The sequence below is a fragment of the Oncorhynchus tshawytscha genome, linkage group LG06, assembly GCF_018296145.1.
Source record: "Oncorhynchus tshawytscha isolate Ot180627B linkage group LG06, Otsh_v2.0, whole genome shotgun sequence".
Lineage (NCBI taxonomy): Eukaryota > Metazoa > Chordata > Actinopteri > Salmoniformes > Salmonidae > Oncorhynchus > Oncorhynchus tshawytscha.
The window spans coordinates 53016883-53036897 of NC_056434.1; the positions used below are offsets into that span (position 1 = coordinate 53016883).

General features: G+C 40.0%; 1 protein-coding gene and 1 pseudogene across 5 annotated transcripts in view; one reads left to right on the forward strand and one right to left on the reverse strand.

Moving 5' to 3' along the window:
• Window positions 1–5048: 5048 nt before the first annotated feature.
• Window positions 5049–5983, forward strand: LOC121846626 (annotated as a pseudogene).
• Window positions 5984–17525: 11542 nt separating this feature from the next.
• Window positions 17526–20015, reverse strand: part of LOC112253503 (PHD finger protein 21A-like) — a 102596-nt gene continuing 100106 nt past the window's right edge. For all 5 annotated transcript variants that reach the window (XM_042323389.1, XM_042323388.1, XM_042323387.1 and 2 more), the window contains one exon: window positions 17526–19326. In XM_042323389.1, the coding sequence (XP_042179323.1) occupies window positions 18571–19326 (756 nt within the window). In that variant the 3' untranslated portion in view covers window positions 17526–18570. The remainder of the gene's footprint in view (window positions 19327–20015) is intronic.

Here is a 20015-nt window from a genome sequence, read left to right on the forward strand (position 1 = left end):
GTCCCATAAACATCACAAATTGTCCTTTTGTTCGATTAATTCCGTCGATATATATCCAAAATGTCCATTTATTTGGCGCGTTTGATCCAGAAAAACACTGGTTCCAACTTGCTCAACGTGACTACAAAATATCTCAAAAGTTACCTGTAAACTTTGCCAAAACATTTCAAACTACTTTTGTAATACAACTTTAGGTATTTTTTTACGTAAATAATCGATAAAATTGAAGACGGGATGATCTGTGTTCAATACAGGAAGAAAACAAGCTGAAGCATGCTTTCTGGTCACGCGCCTCTATCTAACAGTTCACTTCAAGTGACCCTCGTTCAAGATGCTGTACTTCTTCATTTACACAAAGGAATAACCTCAACCAATTTCTAAAGACTGTTGACATCCAGTGGAAGCGATAGGAACTGCAAGAAGGTCCCTTAGAAATCTGGATTCCCAATGAAAAATCCTTGAAAAGAGAGTGACCTCGGGGTTTCGCCTGCTAAATAAGTTCTGTTATACTCACAGACATGATTCAAACTGTTTTAGAAACTTCAGAGTGTTTTCTATCCAAATCTACTAATAATATGCATATCTTCTGGGGATGGGTAGCAGGCAGTTGAATTTGGGAATGCAAATACTGCCCCCTGTCACCAAGAGGTTTTAACAAACTATAGTTTTGGTAAGTCGGTTAGGACATCTACTTTGTGCATGACAAGTAATTTTTCCAACAATTGTTTACAGACAAATCATTTCACTTATAATTCACAGTATTACAATTCCAGTGGGTCAGAAGTTTACATACACTAAGTTGACTGTGCCATTAAAAGGTACCACATTAATCTGTACAAACAATATAAACGCAAGAATAAACACCATGGCACCACGCAGCCCTCGTACCGCTCAGGAAGAAGACGCATTCTGTCTCCTAGAGATAAAAGGTACTTTGGTGCGAAAAGTGCAAATCAATCCCAGAACAACATCAAAGGACCTCGTGAAGATGCTGTGGAGGAAACGGGTACAAAAGTATCTATATCCACAGTAAAACGAGTCCTATATCGACATAACCTGAAAGGCTGCTCAGCAAGGAAGAAGCCACTGCTCCAAAACCGCCATAAAAAAGCCAGACTACGGTTTGCAACTGCACATGGGGACACAGATAATACTTTTTGGAGAAATGTCCTCTGTTCTGATGAAACAAAAATATAACTGTTTGGCCTTTATGACCATTGTTATATTTGGAAAAGGAGAGGCTTGCAAGCCGAAGAACACCATCCCAACCATGAAGCAAGGGGGTGGCAGCATCATGTTGCAGGATTGCTTTGCTGCAGGAGGGATTGGTGCACTTCACAAAATAGATGGCATCATGAGGGAGGAAAATTATGTGGATATATCTCAAGACATCAGTCAGGAAGTTAAAGCTTGGTCGCAAATTGGTCTTTGAAATGGACAATGACCTTATAGCATACTTCCAAAATGGCTTAAGGACAACAAAGTCAAGGTATTGGAGTGGCCATCACAAAGCCAAGACCTCATTCCTACAGAAAATGTGTGGGCAGAATTGAAAACGTGTGTGCGAGCGAGGAGGCCTACAAACATGACTCAGTTATACCAGTTCTGTCAGGAGGAATGGGCCAAAATTCACTCAACTTATTGTGGGAAGCTTGTGGAAGGCTACCCTAAACGTTTGACCCACTCCGGGATGCTGGCCTTCTAGGCAGAGTTCCTCTGTCCAGTGTCTGTGTTCTTTTGCTAATTTTAATCTTTTCATTGGCTAGTCTGAGATATGGCTTTTCTTTGCAACTCTGCTTAGAAGGCCAGCATCCCGGAGTCGCCTCTTTGCTGTTCACATTGAGACTGGTGTTTTGCGGGTACTATTTAATGAAGCTGCCGGTTGAGGACTTTCAGATACTCAACTAGTCTAAAGGCCAGTTTTATTGCTTCTTTAAATCAGGACAACAGTTTTAAGCTGTGCTAACATAATTGCAAAAAGGTTTTTTTAATGAACATTTAGACTTTTACAATTATAAACTTGGATTAGCTAACACAACGTGCCATTGGAACACAGGAGTGATGGTTGCTGATAATGGGCCTCTGTACACCTATGTAGATATTCCATTTAAAAAATCTGCCGTTTCCAGCTACAATAGTCATTTACAACATTAACAATGTCTACACTGTATTTCTGACCAATTTGATGTTATTTTAATGGAAAAAAGGCTTTTCTTTAAAAAAAAAAGATATTTCTAAGTGACCCCAAACTTTTGAACGGTAGTGAATATAAAAGTGAAGGGAATGTTTTTAATGTAAGGGTGTGGTGACTGGCCTTGTATACTATACTATTATGCAATCCTGAAGTATTATGCCTTCTGCTGACCTTGTAAAAACATTTACAAATGGGTTTTGATAGATTTTTATCATGATTGGAATGTCTATTTCAGACTCTGTAACATCCATAACGGAGGTTGTAGCAACTATAAAGGTTATTTTTCCTCTCTAAAGTAATCATGGACATTACCATGTTTTCAAAATGATCATTTCGGTGTTCAGCCAAGCCCTTCCTTCCAAAAAGCTTGTTCATGTAACATCCATAATGATTCTTATTTACTTTGTTTCTACAACATGCTAGCATGTAGAAGTCCGCTTTCTTGAAATTCCAAGGGGGAATACATCCAAAGTTTCATTTATATTTTGTTTGTCCATTGTGAGATATTAAAGTTGTGATTTTGCATGCAAATGTAGTGTCCACAACACTGGAATCGCCCAGCATCAGTCTACCTGGGGCTGCTGTTGGGCCCGACTTCTGAGGAAGGCTTGGTTTGATAGGCAGATGCTGCTGCCACTGTGGACAGGAGGGGAGTGGGCCTACTGTTTGCAAGTTCAGCCCCACATCATTAATCTGCAAATAACATGGAAAAACAAGGTGATCTACAACACAAAGTAGTCTGGTTATTATGACCAGTTGCACATATACAAAGGGCACCTTTGAAAATAATCTGAAATAATTCAAATGAAAATATTTGGACTATTTTCAGAAAAGCAGAACTCTAAATGCACTCACTATAAAGGGGGTAACTCTAATTAGCATCCCGTCTCTGCTAATTCTGTCAAAAAAATAATGTTATTTTCAAAGATATTTACATAAAGGCAAGCTGCACTCACAAAAGGCAAAAAGCGTTACAGACCAAGCATATGTCTCATGCAGGGTTTGCATTCTGAGATGTTACAATGTAACAAAGAAGGTAATCTCTGGACATCAGACGTTCGAAGTGACCGCGAGAAACCCCTGTCCAATCAATTGTTGTTGAGGGCTGTAGTATCTGGGATCTATATCTGTTTATATTAGTTACTATGCTGTTACTAAGCAGTAATGTATTACGGCAGTGTTTACGTTACTACACCTAATAGGAAATGCACATGCGCACTAGGGTGCTGCGAACTGTAGAGCACGAGGGGTTTTGACTAAACGAAAACTAACTGTACTCACGTATCCTGCCTGGTTATTTCTCCACAACACAAATATTACAGTGGCGACGAGGTGATTAAACTACACAAACGGACGTTGCTTGAAGAGAAGAATGTTGCATGAGTAATGAAACTCAAAATAATTATGTAATTCGTCAGTTATTTTTTATTTTCTTTCGCCAGTAGAGAAGGCTAAGCACTGCTAGTAGGTACGATATTCAGGAGCTGCCAAGTAGCAAGACTATTGGAGTCCAGAATAGCGACACTGCACTCTGGTGGTTAAATAAAAAAAACTGTCATTGCACCCATTGAAATTAGGCGATCTCAGTGGAAAAATATTGTCAAGAAAAAAAAAATGAAGAAGGAACGTAACACGGTGTGTACATTATTACAAATGAGTGCAGTGAATGAAGTAATTGCAGAAACTTCTGAAGTGAAGAATTAGATGAAAATTCAGAAAATTAAGGAATACAAGGACTAAGGAAACTGACCAATTAACTGTGAAAATGGCATCCATTCCATTGGTCGAGTACCAGAGTTTGAGGCTACAAAAGAGGATTTTGATTCCTATTTGGAGCGTTTTGCGCGTTGGCTGGCTGCAAATGAAATCAAAGATGAAAAGAAAGCAGACGTATTTCTCAGTGTTTTGGGTCCAACGGAGTATGGATTGCTGAAAGGTCTCATTGAACCAATAAAAGCAGTGGAGTTGAACTATGCAGAACTGACTGAAACTCTTTCAAGGTATTTCAAGCCTAAGCCAATTCTCATTGCAGAACGTTTCAGATTTGACCAATGTCACCAGAGTCAAGGGGAACCCGTGGCTGACTACATCCTTGCTTTAAAAAGGCTGGCAAGTACATGTGAGTTTACACGATTTCTTTATGATGCTCTCCGAGACAAGTTTGTATGTGGTCTCACAGGTGAAGCATATCACAGAAGGCTTCTGTCAGAGAAGGACCTGACCTTTAACAAAGCCTGTGATATCGCACTTGGACTCGAGCTTGCCCACAGGGATACTATTGAGCTATCGGGACATGCAGAATGTCAGAAAGGTGTTCACAAGGTCAGTGATGCACGTGGTGAAAAAGGCTCACAAAAGTCACACTTTTCTCAGTCCCGTCCTCAAGGTTACACAAGAACAAAGCAGCCCACATCTCAAAGGTCTAAGCCCAGTTGCTACAGATGTGGGGGAGATAATCATCAGCACAGTGAATGTCGATTCCAAAATGAAAAGTGCCACAATTGTGGAAAGGTTGGACATTTACAGAGAGTGTGGAAAGCCTCGAAACGCACAGCAAGAACGCACAAAGTGTCAGACGAGGAACAAGAAGAGGAAGGTACAACTGAAACAGTAGTGGAACTGTTCACAGTGTACACAGCTCAACAACAAAAAGATGGAATCTATCTCAACATGGAGTTAGCGGGAAAACCAGTAAAAATGCACCTGGACACCGGAGCGTCTGTATCTCTGGTTCCAGAGAGACTGTACAAAGAAAAACTGAAAGAGTGCCCTCTTCAGCCCGCGTCCATTCGCATTTCTTCATACACTGGTGACACTATTCCTGTGTTAGGGCAGATCCAGGTACCAATCCGGTATGAGGGGAAGGAGTGGACGCTACTGCTCGTCATTGTTAAAGGAGAGAAACTGGCTACAAAAGATCAAGTTGAACTGCGGAGAAATCTTCAGTCTGAGAAATGACAAACCAGTGAGTCAGGCTACACTCACTAACATGCTGGAGACGCACAAAGAACTTTTCAAAGATGGCTACGGTGAAATACAAGACTTCACAGCAAAGTCAGAGTGCAAGAAGGAACTTAAGGAAGCAGTAGAGAAGGAACTGGACTGCCTACAGAAGAATAACAATCACGAAAGTAGCGAGGAGCGACTGGGCCGCTCCGATTGTTGTAGTACCAAAGAAAGACAAGACCGTCAGAATGTGCGGTGACTACAAGGTCACAGTAAATTGCTGCATACGCTGAAGATGTTTGCCACTCTAGCTGGTGGGAAGGTTTTCAGTAAACTGGACCTGGCATTCGCTTATCAGCAACTGAAGCTGGATCCGGAGTCAGAACAGTATCTGACCATCAATACACACAAGGGGCTATTCAGATTCAATTGCTTGGCCTATGGAATCTCGACAGCTCCAGCGATATTCCAACACACAATGGATCAGATCTTGGACGGTATAGACAATGTTGTGTGCTTCATGGACGACATCCTCGTGTCAGCACCAACCATTGGAGAGCACCTTGTAATGCTGGACAAAGTGATGTCAAGACTGAAGAAATACGGAGTGAGAATGAAACGCAGCAAGTGTGAGTTCCTGCAGGACTCAGTGGAGTATACAAGATTGATGCACAAGGCCTGCACCCAACCAACAGCAAGGTGGAAGCAATCGTAAACGCACCACCACCCACAAATAGTCCACATTGTTGCATCCGCTTCACCAACTGCTGCAGGACGTTACAAAGTGGAATTGGTCCCCACACTGTGAAGAAGCATTCAAGACTTGCAAACATCGTCTGCTAAAGAGCAAGTGGCTTGCCCACTACAACACAGAGATGAAGCTGAGACTCGCGTGTGATGCATCTCCATACAGAGTAGGAGCCGTCATCTCGCATGTTCTACCGTCAGGTGAAGAACACCCTATTGCATTTGCATCACGGACTCTGTCACCAAGTGAGAAAAATTATGCTCAAATTGAGAAGGAAGCCCTGAGCATAATATTCGGAGTGAAGAAGTTTCACAAATACCTCTACGGAACGAAGTTCCAACTACTGTCAGATCACAAGCCTCTGTTGGCCATCCTTAGACCAAAATCAGCTATACCAACCCTTGGTGCGCTTCGAATGCAACGTTGGGCTCTGATATTGTTAGCCTATGACTACGAGATTGAGTACAAACGATCCAGTGATCACGCAAATGCCGATGCACTATCAAGACTACCGTGCAATAGTGACTCCGACAGTGAAGATGATAGAGCAGTCTTCCAGATCTCATTAACGAACTGCCGATATCTGCTTCAGACATAGCAGAGGAAACAAGGAAAGACCCAGAGCTTTCCAAAGTCTTGGACTTAACATTAGGCTGTTGGCCAACCTTCATAAATGACGATACCCTTCGTCCATTCATCGACAAGAAAGACCAGTTTAAGAAGGCCTGGACTAGACTCGAGGTTCAGTCTGTGCCCACCCACCAAAGGCTTCCCCGGTTCCTGTTTACGTACCGTAACACACCACACACAGTAACGGAATGTACACCAGCTGAACTGTTTCTGAAACACCAACCACGTACCCGCCTGACATTGTTGAAACCAGACTTGTCAAGCACTGTGGCAAAGCACCAGCTACAGCAGAAGAAAGCACGACAGACACTCAAAGACTGTCAGAGAATTCAAAGAGGGAACGAGGGTGATGGTACGTGATTTCAGATAGCCCAAGCGCCTGTGGAACTCAGGTGTGATCTTGCAACGCAGAGGACCTTTCATTTACCAAGTTCAAATTGGTCATCGCCAGGTCAACGTTCATTTGGATCATCTGCTACAGTCCAACACCCCAGCAGAGACATGCCGAGAGAACAAGAACAATAACGACCCAAAGGACTATTCTCCTGACTGCGGACATATGGGAGAGACAGAGCCTGACCTTCCACCCGAACCTGGCCCACCACCGGAAGCCCAGGAGGAGTGGAGATATCCTATTCAACAGCGAAGGGCACCTCAAAAGCTTGACCTGTGAGTTGAGCTGGTTAAGGAGGTAACAGACAGTAAAACAAACTAACACTTTAATATGTCCTAGATAAAAAGGAAAGAAAAAGGATATTACCTGGGTTAGTAATTAGGACACAAACTCCATCTTCGGGGCAGAATAATCCCCTGGATTTGTGCTGGGCTCTGAAAAATGTTTAAGAATGTATTGTTCAGATATTGCATTAGTAGTTCCCTAACATATTTACCTTGTTCTCTGGGAGTTAAACACTATGGGGGAGGAGTGTAGTATCTGGGATCTACATCTGTTTATATTAGTTACTATGCTGTTACTAAGCAGTAATGTATTACGGCAGTGTTACGTTACTACAACTAACAGGAAATGCACATGCGCACTAGGGTGCCGCGAACTGTAGAGCACGAGGGGTTTTGACTAAACGAAAACTAACTACTCCCGTCTCCTGCCTGGTCATTTCTCCACAACACAAATATTACAAGGGCTATGGCCACAAATCCCGAATTCCAAAATATTGCGGCAGTGCTAATTTGGTCGTCAAGGCTGCCGCTTTCGGAGGACGCTCGTGTATTGTCAGTAAAGACGGGTCTACAAATAATGATACTCAAATAACAAACTTACATTTATCGGCGAAGTTTGCTGTTCCTACACAACAACAAGGAAAAGCACAGCAGCATAGTCATACTATGTGATAGATTCCAGATATGTCGTGCACTGCGCTATTTCCAGATATTTCCTAGATGCTCGTTTGCAGGCAATTGGCAATTTGCCTAACGCTTTCGGAAGCCATTTTCATTGGCTAGTAATACGACTCCCCACCTATAGAATATGCAGGGCTCCAGAGGGTCTGCGTTGAGCACTTTATCTACCGACCCAAGACTCCGTGATCCCCGTCGTTGACGCACCGCCACTCTTTGATTTCACTAGTCCACGGAAATGCAAAGTTGTTCCTATTAGAAGTAATTACTATGAGCCAGCCGAATCTCTCGGCTTTGATGACCATCTTTTTATTCCAGGAAATGACATGAAAAACGGAAGAAAGCTACTTTAGTCCAGAGATAAAAGACACAGTACAAAAATGTGATTTAAATTGTCACCTTTCGTCCAACGCGCATTACTAGATGTGCTGTGTGGGCGGGAGAGAAACAACCTTGAGACAGAATGCTCAGAAACGCACCTATTGAATTTTTACACGCAAAAAGTAAAAAAAGGTTTTACATTTAGGCAGGGTAGATGGAGAAACTGTCCTCAATTATGTCCTCCAAAAATATTGCTGAAATCAATTTATGGCTGAAATAATTTGAAAATGGTACACAATCAAAACAGACCTCATCAGTTATCATGGACAATGGCATAATATAAGCGTGAAAGTAAATTAAAGTTATATTTAAACTATTTAGTTAAAAGTAAATAGTTAAATGATAGAACAAAATTTAAATGCAATTCTAAAGAAAATATTATTTTGACTACTCCCCTCCCACCAAACTTAAACACACACTTCAATGACAAGGCAGGTTGCTTTAGACAATTTATTAACAAAATGATAAAATAAATAAATACAAATTGATCAAATGTTCCTAATATCAACTTCTTCCCATATTCCCTACAGTATTTTCTAAACAATGCATACAAATAACTAATCACAGAAGAGCCTCAATACAGGAGAGAGGTAAGAAACACACCGGATCACTCACAATGTCAGGTGAACAAACAAATGAGAGATCTGTAACAGAAGAGATGTCAAAAAAATAAACACTCCTTTTAAAATTATGAAAAATACAAACATTTTACAAATATTTTGTTTTGTGTAATTAACAATTTACACAATTCAGCACACCAGGTGAACCTTTTATTCGTATCGCTACAATGCATCATCTTTCGCCAAATGTCATTTTTTTTTATAATACTTTTTCGCACTCTTAAAGAAGAAACTCCTCCAATTGAATTTACAGTGGATGAGGTAAGACTCTCAAGGTGTTACAACAATAGGGAGGTCACAACATATGAATTATAAGTATTATGGATGATGAAATGCATCAACAATACTAGAAGGCCACAATCATGACTTGGTATACCATAAGAACAAAAAATCTAGACTATATTAAAAAGCCATTGACAGAATATATAATGCACTGGTGAGAATGTATAAGTGAGCTACTCTAGATTCACTCTGGAATTAACTGGAAATGCCATTGTTATGCATAAAATATATTACTTCCACTGTAAAACCCACAAGCCCAATAACATACATCTGAGTGAGTCTCAGCTGCCAACTGCTTTTTCTTTCACACCTGTGAACTTATAGATTTTACTGAAGCAGAAATTTACCGTTTTTGAGGCAGATATTTATTAAATGCATAAGGGCTTCCAAATATAAATGCACATTTGCTTTTGCTATATTGGTTTTTAGAGCTTAGTACTTTAAATTAATGTGTTAATTATTATTTCTATATTTTTTTACAGGACAATGTACTGAATTTTGCACTCACTGTCCCAAAGTAACAATAACATTAGGCATGGTGCATTAGTGAAGGTAGAAATTGAATCAAAAGAATGGTCCAATTGCACAGAGACTTCATAGTTCACGGCATTAAAATCCTCTGCCATTAGATAATTCCAATTATGAACTGGGTGGTTTGAGCCCTGAATGCTGATTGTCTGAAAGCCGTAGTATATCAGACTGTATACCACAGGTATGACAAAACATGTATTTTTTACTGTTCTAATTACGTTGGTTACCAGTTTATACAGTTGAAGTAGGAAGTTTACATACACCTTAGCCAAATACATTTATACTCAGTTTCACAATTCCTGTCATTCATCAGACTCCATTGTGAGATGCCACAGAGGATATTCAACCATAATTGCAAATCCAAGATCGCAATATCTTTACAGTAGAAGCTAACAAAACACACAACCTGACAAGGTGCACACTGATCAGTAAAGAGAAGAGAGGTTACCATTCTAGAATGCTCCCTTCTTTCTGCAAGGTTCTCACAGTGACAAACAATAGGATTACAAGAGTGTTCTACACTTTCTTCATTTGATCCAATTCAAAGTTGCCAATTCTTTTATGGGATGAGAATTAAGTGGTGACTAATCTTAGCTGGTCTGAGAAAACTGATGAGACTTATCTCCTTTATGTATACATTGGGCCATTTAAAAATACACCAATCTGTAGAATATCTGATGAATGATTTATTTAAACTTTTATCACATTCCCAGTGGGTCAGAAGTGTACATACACTATACTAGTTTTTGGTAGCATTGCCTTTAAATTGTTTAGCTTGGGTCAAATGTTTTGGGTAGCCTTCCACAAGCTTCCCACAATAAATTGGGTGAATTTTGCCTCATTCCTCCTGACAGAGCTGGTGTAACTGAGTCAGGTTTGTAGGCCACCTTGCTCACACACACCTTTTCAGTTCTGCCCACAAAACTTCTATGGATTAAGGTCAGGGCTTTGTGATGGCCACTCCACTACCTTGACTTTGTTTTCCTTAAGCCATTTTACCACAACTTTGGAAGTATGCTTGGGGTCATTGTCCATTTGGAAGACCCATTTGTGACCAAGCTTGAACTTCCTGACTAATGTCTTAAGATGTTGCTTCAATATATCCACATCATTTTCCCGCCTCATGATTCCATCCATTTTGTGAAGTCCACCAGTCCCTCCTGCAACAAAAGCACCCCCACAACATGGTGCTGCCACCCCAGTGCTTCACGGTTGGAATGGTGTTCTTCGGCTTGTAAGCCACCCCCTTTTCCCTCCAAACATAATGATGGTCATTATGGCCAAACAGTTCTATTTTTGTTTCATCAGACCAGAGGACATTTCTCCAAAAAGTACAATCTTTGTCCCCATGTGCAGTTGCAAACTGTAGTCTGACTTTTTCATGGCGGTTTTGGAGCAGTGGCTTCTTCCTTGCTGAGCAGCCTTTCAGGTTATGTCGATATAGGACTCGTTTTACTGTGGCTATAGATACTTTTGTACCCGTTTCCCCCAGCATGTTCACAAGGTCCTTTGCTGTTGTTCTGGGATTGATTTGAACTTTTCGTACACCAAAGTACGTTCATCTCTAGGAGACAGAACACATCTCCTTCCAGAGCGGTGTGATGGCTGCATGGTCCCATGGTGTTTATACTTGCATTCTATTGTTTGTACAGATGAACATGGTACCTCCAGGCGTTTGGAAATTCTCCCAAGGATGAACCAGACTTGTGGAGGTCTACAATTTTTTTCTGAGGTCTTGGCTGATTTCTTTTGATTTTCCCATAATGTCAAGCAGAGAGGCACTGAGTTGAAAGGTAAGGCCATGAAATACATCCATCAGAAGCTTCTAAAGCCATGACATCATTTTCTAGAATTTCCCAAGCTGTTTAAAGCCACAGTCAAATTAGTGTATGTAAACTTCTGACCCACTGGAATTGTGATACAGTGAATGATACGTGAAATAATCTGTCTGTAAACAATTGTTGGAAAAATGACTTGTGTCACGCACAAAGTAATGTCCTAACCGACTTGCCTAAACTATATTTTGTTTGTTAACAAGAAATTTGTGGAGTGGTTGAAAAACGAGTTTGAATGACTCCAACCTAAGTGTATGTAAACTTCTGACTTCAACTGTTATAGCAATAAGTTACCTCAGGGGTTTATGGTATATGGCCAATATACCACGGCTAAGGGCTGTATATCCAGGCACTCTGCGTTGTGTCATGAATAAGAACGGTCCTTAGACGTGGTATATTGGCCATATAGCACCCCCCCTGGGCCTTATATTTAAGCAATAACATTATTGCCAGAGATGCCATACAAAATGGTGTTTATTTGTAAGAAAAGCTTCAATTTTCTTATACTGAGACATCCATCCACTGTATACTATAGTTATGGAATCATGTTGCCAGAATGGAAAAAGAAAAGTGACTAATTTCACATAAAAACCGAAGGTAATCTGTATTAAAAAAGTTTGACAAACATTTGTATAAAAAAAACTTGCATAAGATGGCATAATTTCTGTTGGAATGATTGGAAAGCTGCTGCTAAGGGGGTTTAAATGGGCAATCAGAAGTTGCTACATCCATTTTTGGACTTATAAATTAATGATATGTACCAGTTGATTCCTGAAGAATTAGAAAGTAAATGCCTCATGAGCTTAGTTCAACTGTCGTTCCCCATCAGAACCCAAAATAAACTTGTTTTACTCCAATGTTTGTAAACAAAGTAAAATAAACACTGTAAAGCCTCAAAACATTAAAACTACAATTTTGATATCATGGATGGTCAGTCCTGGCATCCATAGCTCTGTCTATTCATTTTAGAGTGGTTACTTTTTCCAGCTCCATCCCTCAGCTTTTTACCAAAACAGTGGCTGGAAAACGCTTTGTTATTGTTTCAACTGCTGATTTGCCCTTAAAAAATAAATCCAATGCAGCAGTTGTCTCAATATCAAATCATTTCAAGGTAACATTTAAGTACCTTACTGTGATTGTTTTCAATTAAAATGCTCAGCAATAAATAAAATAGTTTCTTAGCAAAGAGCAATTTCTTATGCAAGACTTTTGGTAGGACTGTCTGGGAGTGGTCTGAGTCGGACAGGGAAAACTAGCTATTATTGGCAGAGGTTTGAACCTTCCTTATTGTCTATTAACTTTACCGCCTAGTGATGTCACCAGGCGGGATGAAATTTCAGGCTGTCTTTTCAAACAGCTCTTACACTAAAATGTCACTATCATTTTCATAGGATTATTCCAACATCATACTGGAAATATTTATAAAACACAGGAAAATCACATTTTTGACTGCACTAGGCCTTCAAGAAGTCTATCCAATCAGGGTGTTTCATTTGTTCAAACGCACACAGGCCAAGGCTCAATTCATATGACCTGATATTATCAAGCTTACGGCAAGACAGAGACAAAAGAATGGGTGAGAAAATAAAAAAAGTGCACAAGTAGGGGACAAATAATGATCACTGGCGCTGTCCTGACTGAGTTTTAATGCTGAGGAGACTAGACTACCACAACATGCCTATGTAGAATCTCAACAATAGAGAGGTAAATTCAGGGTAAAAGGATATAATCCAGATTTCTATTTCATATTGTATACACACATCACATATTTTAGTCTGGGAATTCAACCAAAAGTGCATCACAAAAAAAAACATTCTAAAAGTCACACCTGTTTAAGAGTTTTTGAATAATCCTTCACAAATATCGTACCAGTTCCTGTGACATTTGAACAAACTACTGAGTGGTGTACATCTATGAAGAAACCACAGAGATTTGCCCATTCATTTTACAGGTGTTCCCCAATACAGATCATTCAAAATAAATTGAATTCACCTTTTAAGGACAAAAAATACATTACAAAAATACATTTAAGGCAGCTGCTATACAGACTACTTGTAGAAAAAACAAACATATCCAATAGCCTGAAACAAAGTCAACTCCACATACTTAACTTAAAGCCCAAAGTTATTTTCCATATGCTGATTCAATTGTGCTCTATATTTCAGATACATATATTTGCTGAAGATTCTTGAGTTTTGTGGGTGGATATAAAATCACATGGGAATAACATAGGACAAGAAATAGACCAGTGTGTTTGTGTAGTAAGGTAATAATACAAGTCACAGTGCAAGTCAAGAGACAAAATATGCTGTTGGAAGAAAGGCACTCAAGGTACCTAAAAAGGGGAATGATCAAGTTGCTCTGTAACATACGTTCAGGCTTTACAGACAATGTCTGAATATTTTGTTGTATTCAAGGGACACCGTATGAAAAACATGGGACACCCAGGAAATCAATTCTGTACGGTCTTGATGTAGATATGTCCTTACGAGTACCGTGTAAGACTCACAAGGCAAAGAACCCCTTTCATTCAATCTATGAGGAAGTACAAGACAGTATAGCCATTGCAGTTGATTGCATATCTTTGTCAAACTATCCCTTTTCCTTGGACGTTAAGATGGGTTAAAAGAAATAGAAAAAATGAATCTCTATAACAACTTAGAGAGGAGAAAATAAAGATGCTATTTATTATATAGCTAACTATAAAAAAACATTGCAATGTTAAGAAGACGTCGTCCCTTGAATGTCATATATTTGTTAAATTATTTCAAGTCCCTGTTATTTAAACACGAAACATTCTCCGAAGATATGTTGATTGGTCATGGATTGAAGTAAACATGATGAACAGTGGGGTCTGAAATGATTGACACCCTTGATAAAGATGAGCAAAAATGACTGTATAAAATAAATAATTCAAATACTGAGCTATATTGTATGCTCAAAAAATTAAAGAAATTACATTATTTCATACGAATACAAATTGCTCAGTGACAGAGATTTTGTTTAACAAGTAATATTTTTTTCCCTCAAAGGTAGGGATCAAAATTATTGACACCCCTGTTTTCAATACCTCATCTTGTTAGGATAACGGCACTGAGCCTTTTTTCTACAATGTTTTATTAGTTAGAGAACACATTGGGAGGGATATTAGACCATTCTCCCATACAGTATCCTTCCAGATCCTTGATATCCTTTGACTGCGCTTATGGACTGCTCTCTTCAATTCATATACTGTAACGGTTCTCTTGTGGTGAAGGAGAGGAGGACCAAAATGCAGCGTGGTGGTTATTCATGTTTCTTTAATGAAGACGCTATACATGAATAAACTAACGAAAACAATAAACGTGAGAACTCAAAACAGCCCTATCTGGTGCAAAACACAAAGACAGGAACAATCACCCACCAACACACAGTGAAACCCAGGCTACCTAAATATGGTTCCCAATCAGAGACAATGACTAACACCTGCCTCTGATTGAGAACCATATCAGGCCAAACATAGAACTAGACAAACTAGACAATTAACATAGAATGCCCAACCAGATCACACCCTGACCAACCAAAACATAGAAACATAGAAAGCAAACTATGGTCAGGGTGTGACATATACAGGTTTTCAATGGGTTTCAAGTCCGGAAACTGAGATGGCCATTTCAAAATGTTGATTTTGTGGTCAATAAATTTGAGTGTGCTTGGGGTTATTGTCTTGCTGAAAGATCCACTTGCGGCCAAGTTTCAACCTCCTGGCAGAGGCAACCAGGTTTTGGCTAAAATGTCCTGGTACTGGGTAAAGACATGAAAATATAACTCTTTGGCTGCACACAGTGGTGGGTTTGGTGTTGAAATTAGAATGCATGAGCAGAAAAGACTATTATAAAATATGGTAGGGAATATTTTATGTTATGCAGCTATTTTGCTTCCACAGGTCCTGGGGCGCTTGTTAAGGTCAACGGCATCATGAACTTTACCCAGTATCAGGACATTTGAGCCAAAACCTGGTTTCCTCTGCCAGGAGGATTTGGAAGGACTCTGAATGGACGAATGGTTTTAGATCCCTCCAAGTGTGTTCTCCAACTCATAAAACATTTTATAAAAAGGGTCAGTGCCATTATCCTCACAAGGTGAGTTATTAAAATGCTATTGACAATAGGGGTGTCAATAATTTTGACCCCTACCTTTGAGAAAAAAAGATTGCTTGCTAAAACAAAATCTTTCTGAGCAATTGTATTAGCAATTGTATAAAATAATATAATTTCCCCATTTTGTTGAGTGTACAATATAGCTAAGTATTTTAATTATTTATTTTACAGTCATTTTTGCTTATCTTTATCAAGCGTGTAAATCATTTAAGACCTAACTCCATGTTGCCCTCTTTGCACTTTATATAATGCAACAGTATAGCATAAACATTTTTTAATTTTTTAATATTTTAATTTCAATTGAGAAGACCTGAGGCTCGCCTAAAAAAGATCCTTCACAGATCTTCTGAATGGTCCCAACCCCAAAGGTTTATGAACAGTCTGGTGAAATTCATGATCGACTTGGAAAAAACCTTGGTATTGGCCCAACAAATTATAAAACAGACAAATAAACTCAGCAAAAAAACAAACGTCCCTTTTTCAGGACCCTGTCTTTCAAAGACAATTAGTAAAAATCCAAATAACTTCACCAAAAGAAAGATGCCCAGGGTCCCTGCTCATCTGCGTGAACGTGCCTTAGGCATGCTGCAAGGAGGCATGAGGACTGCAGATGTGGCCAGGGCAATAAATTGCAATGTCCGTACTGTGAGACGCCTAAATTTGGAGGTGGAGGGTCCGTCATGATCTGGGGCGGTGTGTCACAGCATCATCAGACTGAGCTTGTTGTCATTGCAGGCAATCTCAACGCATTACAGGGAAGACAACCTCCTCCTTCATGTGGTACCCTTCCTGCAGGCTCATCCTGACATGACCCTCCAGCATGACAATGCCACCAGCCATACTGCTCGTTCTGTGCGTGATTTCCTGCAAGACAGGAATGTCAGTGTTCTGCCATGGCCAGCAAAGAGCCCGGATCTCAATCCCATTGAGCATGTCTGGGATCGGAGGGTGAGGGCTAGGGCCATTCCCTCCAGAATTGTCTGGGAACTTGCAGATGCCTTGATGGGGTAACATCTCACAGCAAGAACTGGCAAATCTGGTGCAGTCCATGAGGAGGAGATGCACTGTAGTACTGAATGCAGCTGGTACTGACTGTTACTTTTGATTTTGACCCCCCCCCCTTTGTTCAGGGACACATTATGTAGGTGGAACTTGTGCAGTTTATGTCTCAGTTGTTGAATCTTGTTATGTTCATACAAATATTTACACATGTTACACATGTTAAGTTTGCTGAAAATAAACGCAGTTGACAGTGAGAGGACGTTTCTTTTTTTGCTGACTTTATGTTGATGGAGCATTACAAAAAAAAAATACCAGAGGAAGCGCAAATCTATTGAGTTTTTGGGGATAGGGTTGTTGGTCAATTCTCTTATCCAAGCATGTTCCAGCGGTAGGAGAGAGGGAACATTTCTCCTGGACAAGGCCTAAGACTCACTCTCAAAGATCAGTTGGGTCATACAAAAATATTTTGTTGGGACTAAATTACATGACAACAAACAAAATGCATAATCTGTTTTGTTCCATACGTAACATACAAAAAAGCTTTTCAGCACTTATTTGTTATACAGCAAGCTTGTGCTTTAATCACCAAAATGGACTGAAACAACAAACCCTCCAGTTTCCAGAAAATAAAGATATTTTGATGAGATTGTTGAATAAGCACTTATTTACCAGGGATTGCCAATTCCCAAGATGGTATTGAATAATACATTTCGTTCTTTATCTTTCCATACAGTTAGTGGACATGTCCCTGCTATATTTGGATACAACAGCATTTTGGCAGTTCAGAATTAAACAAAAATGTACATTTCATAATATGCAAAGGTCACCTCTTTTAAAAGATAATTAAATGCATAAACTATGCCAGTTAAAAACATTTATTAACAAACAACTGTTTTATGCAACAGAAATGCACTTACTTTTGAAGACTAGGAAGACCTGAATGAATATCTTATCCTATAAAAGAAACACACTGCAGATATATTTTTGCGTGTTTGTTATTGACAATGCAATATTATTGCAATTTCACATTTAGTGCTCACAGTTGACACTGACTCACAAATTTAACTCAATTACTGCACTGGATCTACACCATTTTAAAACATTAAGATACCATGATACCGTGATCTGACTCCACTCTATCTTGAGATAACCGTCTTTGTTACCTGGGTCTTCCTCAGCAAGGCCCTAACCAGCCAGCTCTATAAGCAGTTTGCCTCATACTTCCAAAGCACGTGGATGCTGCTTTACTTTCTTCTTTTTTTGCCTGAGGTTTTGTGTAAATGGGTCCATAGTTATCGGTCATGTAAGAGTGAGAATGGGGAAAGGGGAGGAAGGTATTGGGATAACTGAAGGCTCTCCTGTTTTACCTATTTGATTTTTAATGACGATCAAACACCTCAATGTTCCCCACTGTTAACAAATACTGACACTTTTTCAAAGCCCTGTCCCTCAGCTGTTTCGCTTATCTTTTGGTTTTATTTTGTTCTCAGTTAATGCCATAGAAACATGGTCTCTGTTCAGCACGCAGTCTTTAGACCTCTCTAACCTGCATCCCCAGGAACAGAAGATAACCTAAGATACAAAGAGTTCTGAGGGGAACTGTTGCAGGCACACATTGGTGTGATGTTATAAATTATCTTACTTTTACCATTACTACTGTTCTTTTCTATCCTTAAATTGGCATGACACTGGTACACAAGCCACCCTTTCACCCATGTTTGTGGTATAATAACCTACAGCATCCAATAGCAATCTCAGACTTGGGGTGTAGATCTACTATTTACACAGTCTGAATATACATTGGAATCACGTATGTATATGGATTGGCAATTTCAGTTACCTTTCAAAAGTGAAAGCTAAAGTCTTCTTTTTTATGTTGGGGGTTTTCAATCCAAGAGATGGAGTGTTAGTCTTTATTGTCCAAACTGTCGAGAAGAGCTTGCAAAGATTGCTGGGAAGGTTCTGAGGTTTTGCTGTTGTTGGTGCTGCTGTTGTCAATGTTTGTGTTCTCTTCCTGTTCCTCTTCTATCACCTCCTCTGTGCTGCTCGTGGTGGTGACCTTGTTCTCAGTTATGGTGTTAGTGTTGTTAGTACAGCTCTCATCCATGCTCATGTCAGTACACACAAGGTCAGTGGTAGCATTGTTTGTGGCCACTGTAAAGTTCACTGCACCGACTACTGCAGTGGCTTCCGTCACTTCCTCAGCGTTATTAAACTCAGCCACAGGTTCAACACTGCTGCCCACTGCAGTCTCAGTGTAGACCTCGGCAGCAGGCTCAACACAGATGTCAACAGCAGCCTCAGCACTGACTCCTGCTACCTTGTCTGTGGCAACATGAGCTACAACAACCCTCGTCCCGGCTTCAACATTGGTGCTGTTCAGTGCTGTGACCTCTGCCTTTACCCCATCCACAGACTGGATATGGACTTCTGCTACAGCATGGGTGTTGATGGCGTCTACTGCATTTTCAGCTGGGACAATTGCATCCTTGGCGCTGATGTCTTCTGTGATGTCTTCTGTGAAGGCACCTGTACCCTCGGTCTCCACGGTTTGACTGAAATGGAAAGCCTGAATGAGGCGGACCAAGTGTTTGACCTTCTCCAATGAAACTTGCATTTCGTTCTGTCGAGACATGATGGTGTTTTTGGTCTCCATGCATTCCTATTTAGAGGGGAGGAAACAGGGTTGGGCATTTCAGAATAATGGACATAATAAATTAAGTCACTTAAATTAATCCAATAAATTAAGTGACTTAAAGGTAGACTCAGTGATATGACAGATGCAGAAAGTAATCAGCATATTGGGTAAATTTTTGCAAAAACTAAGAGTGTTGAAGCGCGAGGTTCAACTTCTCCACTGTTTTGGACCCGTGGCTACCATGCAGTAACAGCGTGAAGCGAACCTGTGCACATACACAGATACTGTGACTGTGTGAGAGCAAAGTCTTGCATCTCACTTATCGAAATATCTGCGGTACTGCTCATGGCAACGTTATTTCGCAGTCTACACCTTTTGAAAGAACAGTTTCAAAATACAATAATGGCTTGTGGAGTCCCACAAGGCTCTATATTTAAACCGTTATTTTTTATATTTTACATCACTGTACCTCATCTGGTGTCAAATGTCTCCATTTGGTTTCAGTCAGGTTAAGACTCCCAGGAACTAGTCTAAGCTATATGTTCGATTCCCAGTGAACTCACGTAAAATGTATGCACGCATGACTAAGTCGCTTTGGATAAAAGAGTCTGCTAAACGGCATTTATTATGTTGGTTCCTGACAAATCCACATTTGCTTCCTAACAGGCCAGATAACAAGCTAGATGTCTCCATCTCTGGCAATTTTTTGAACT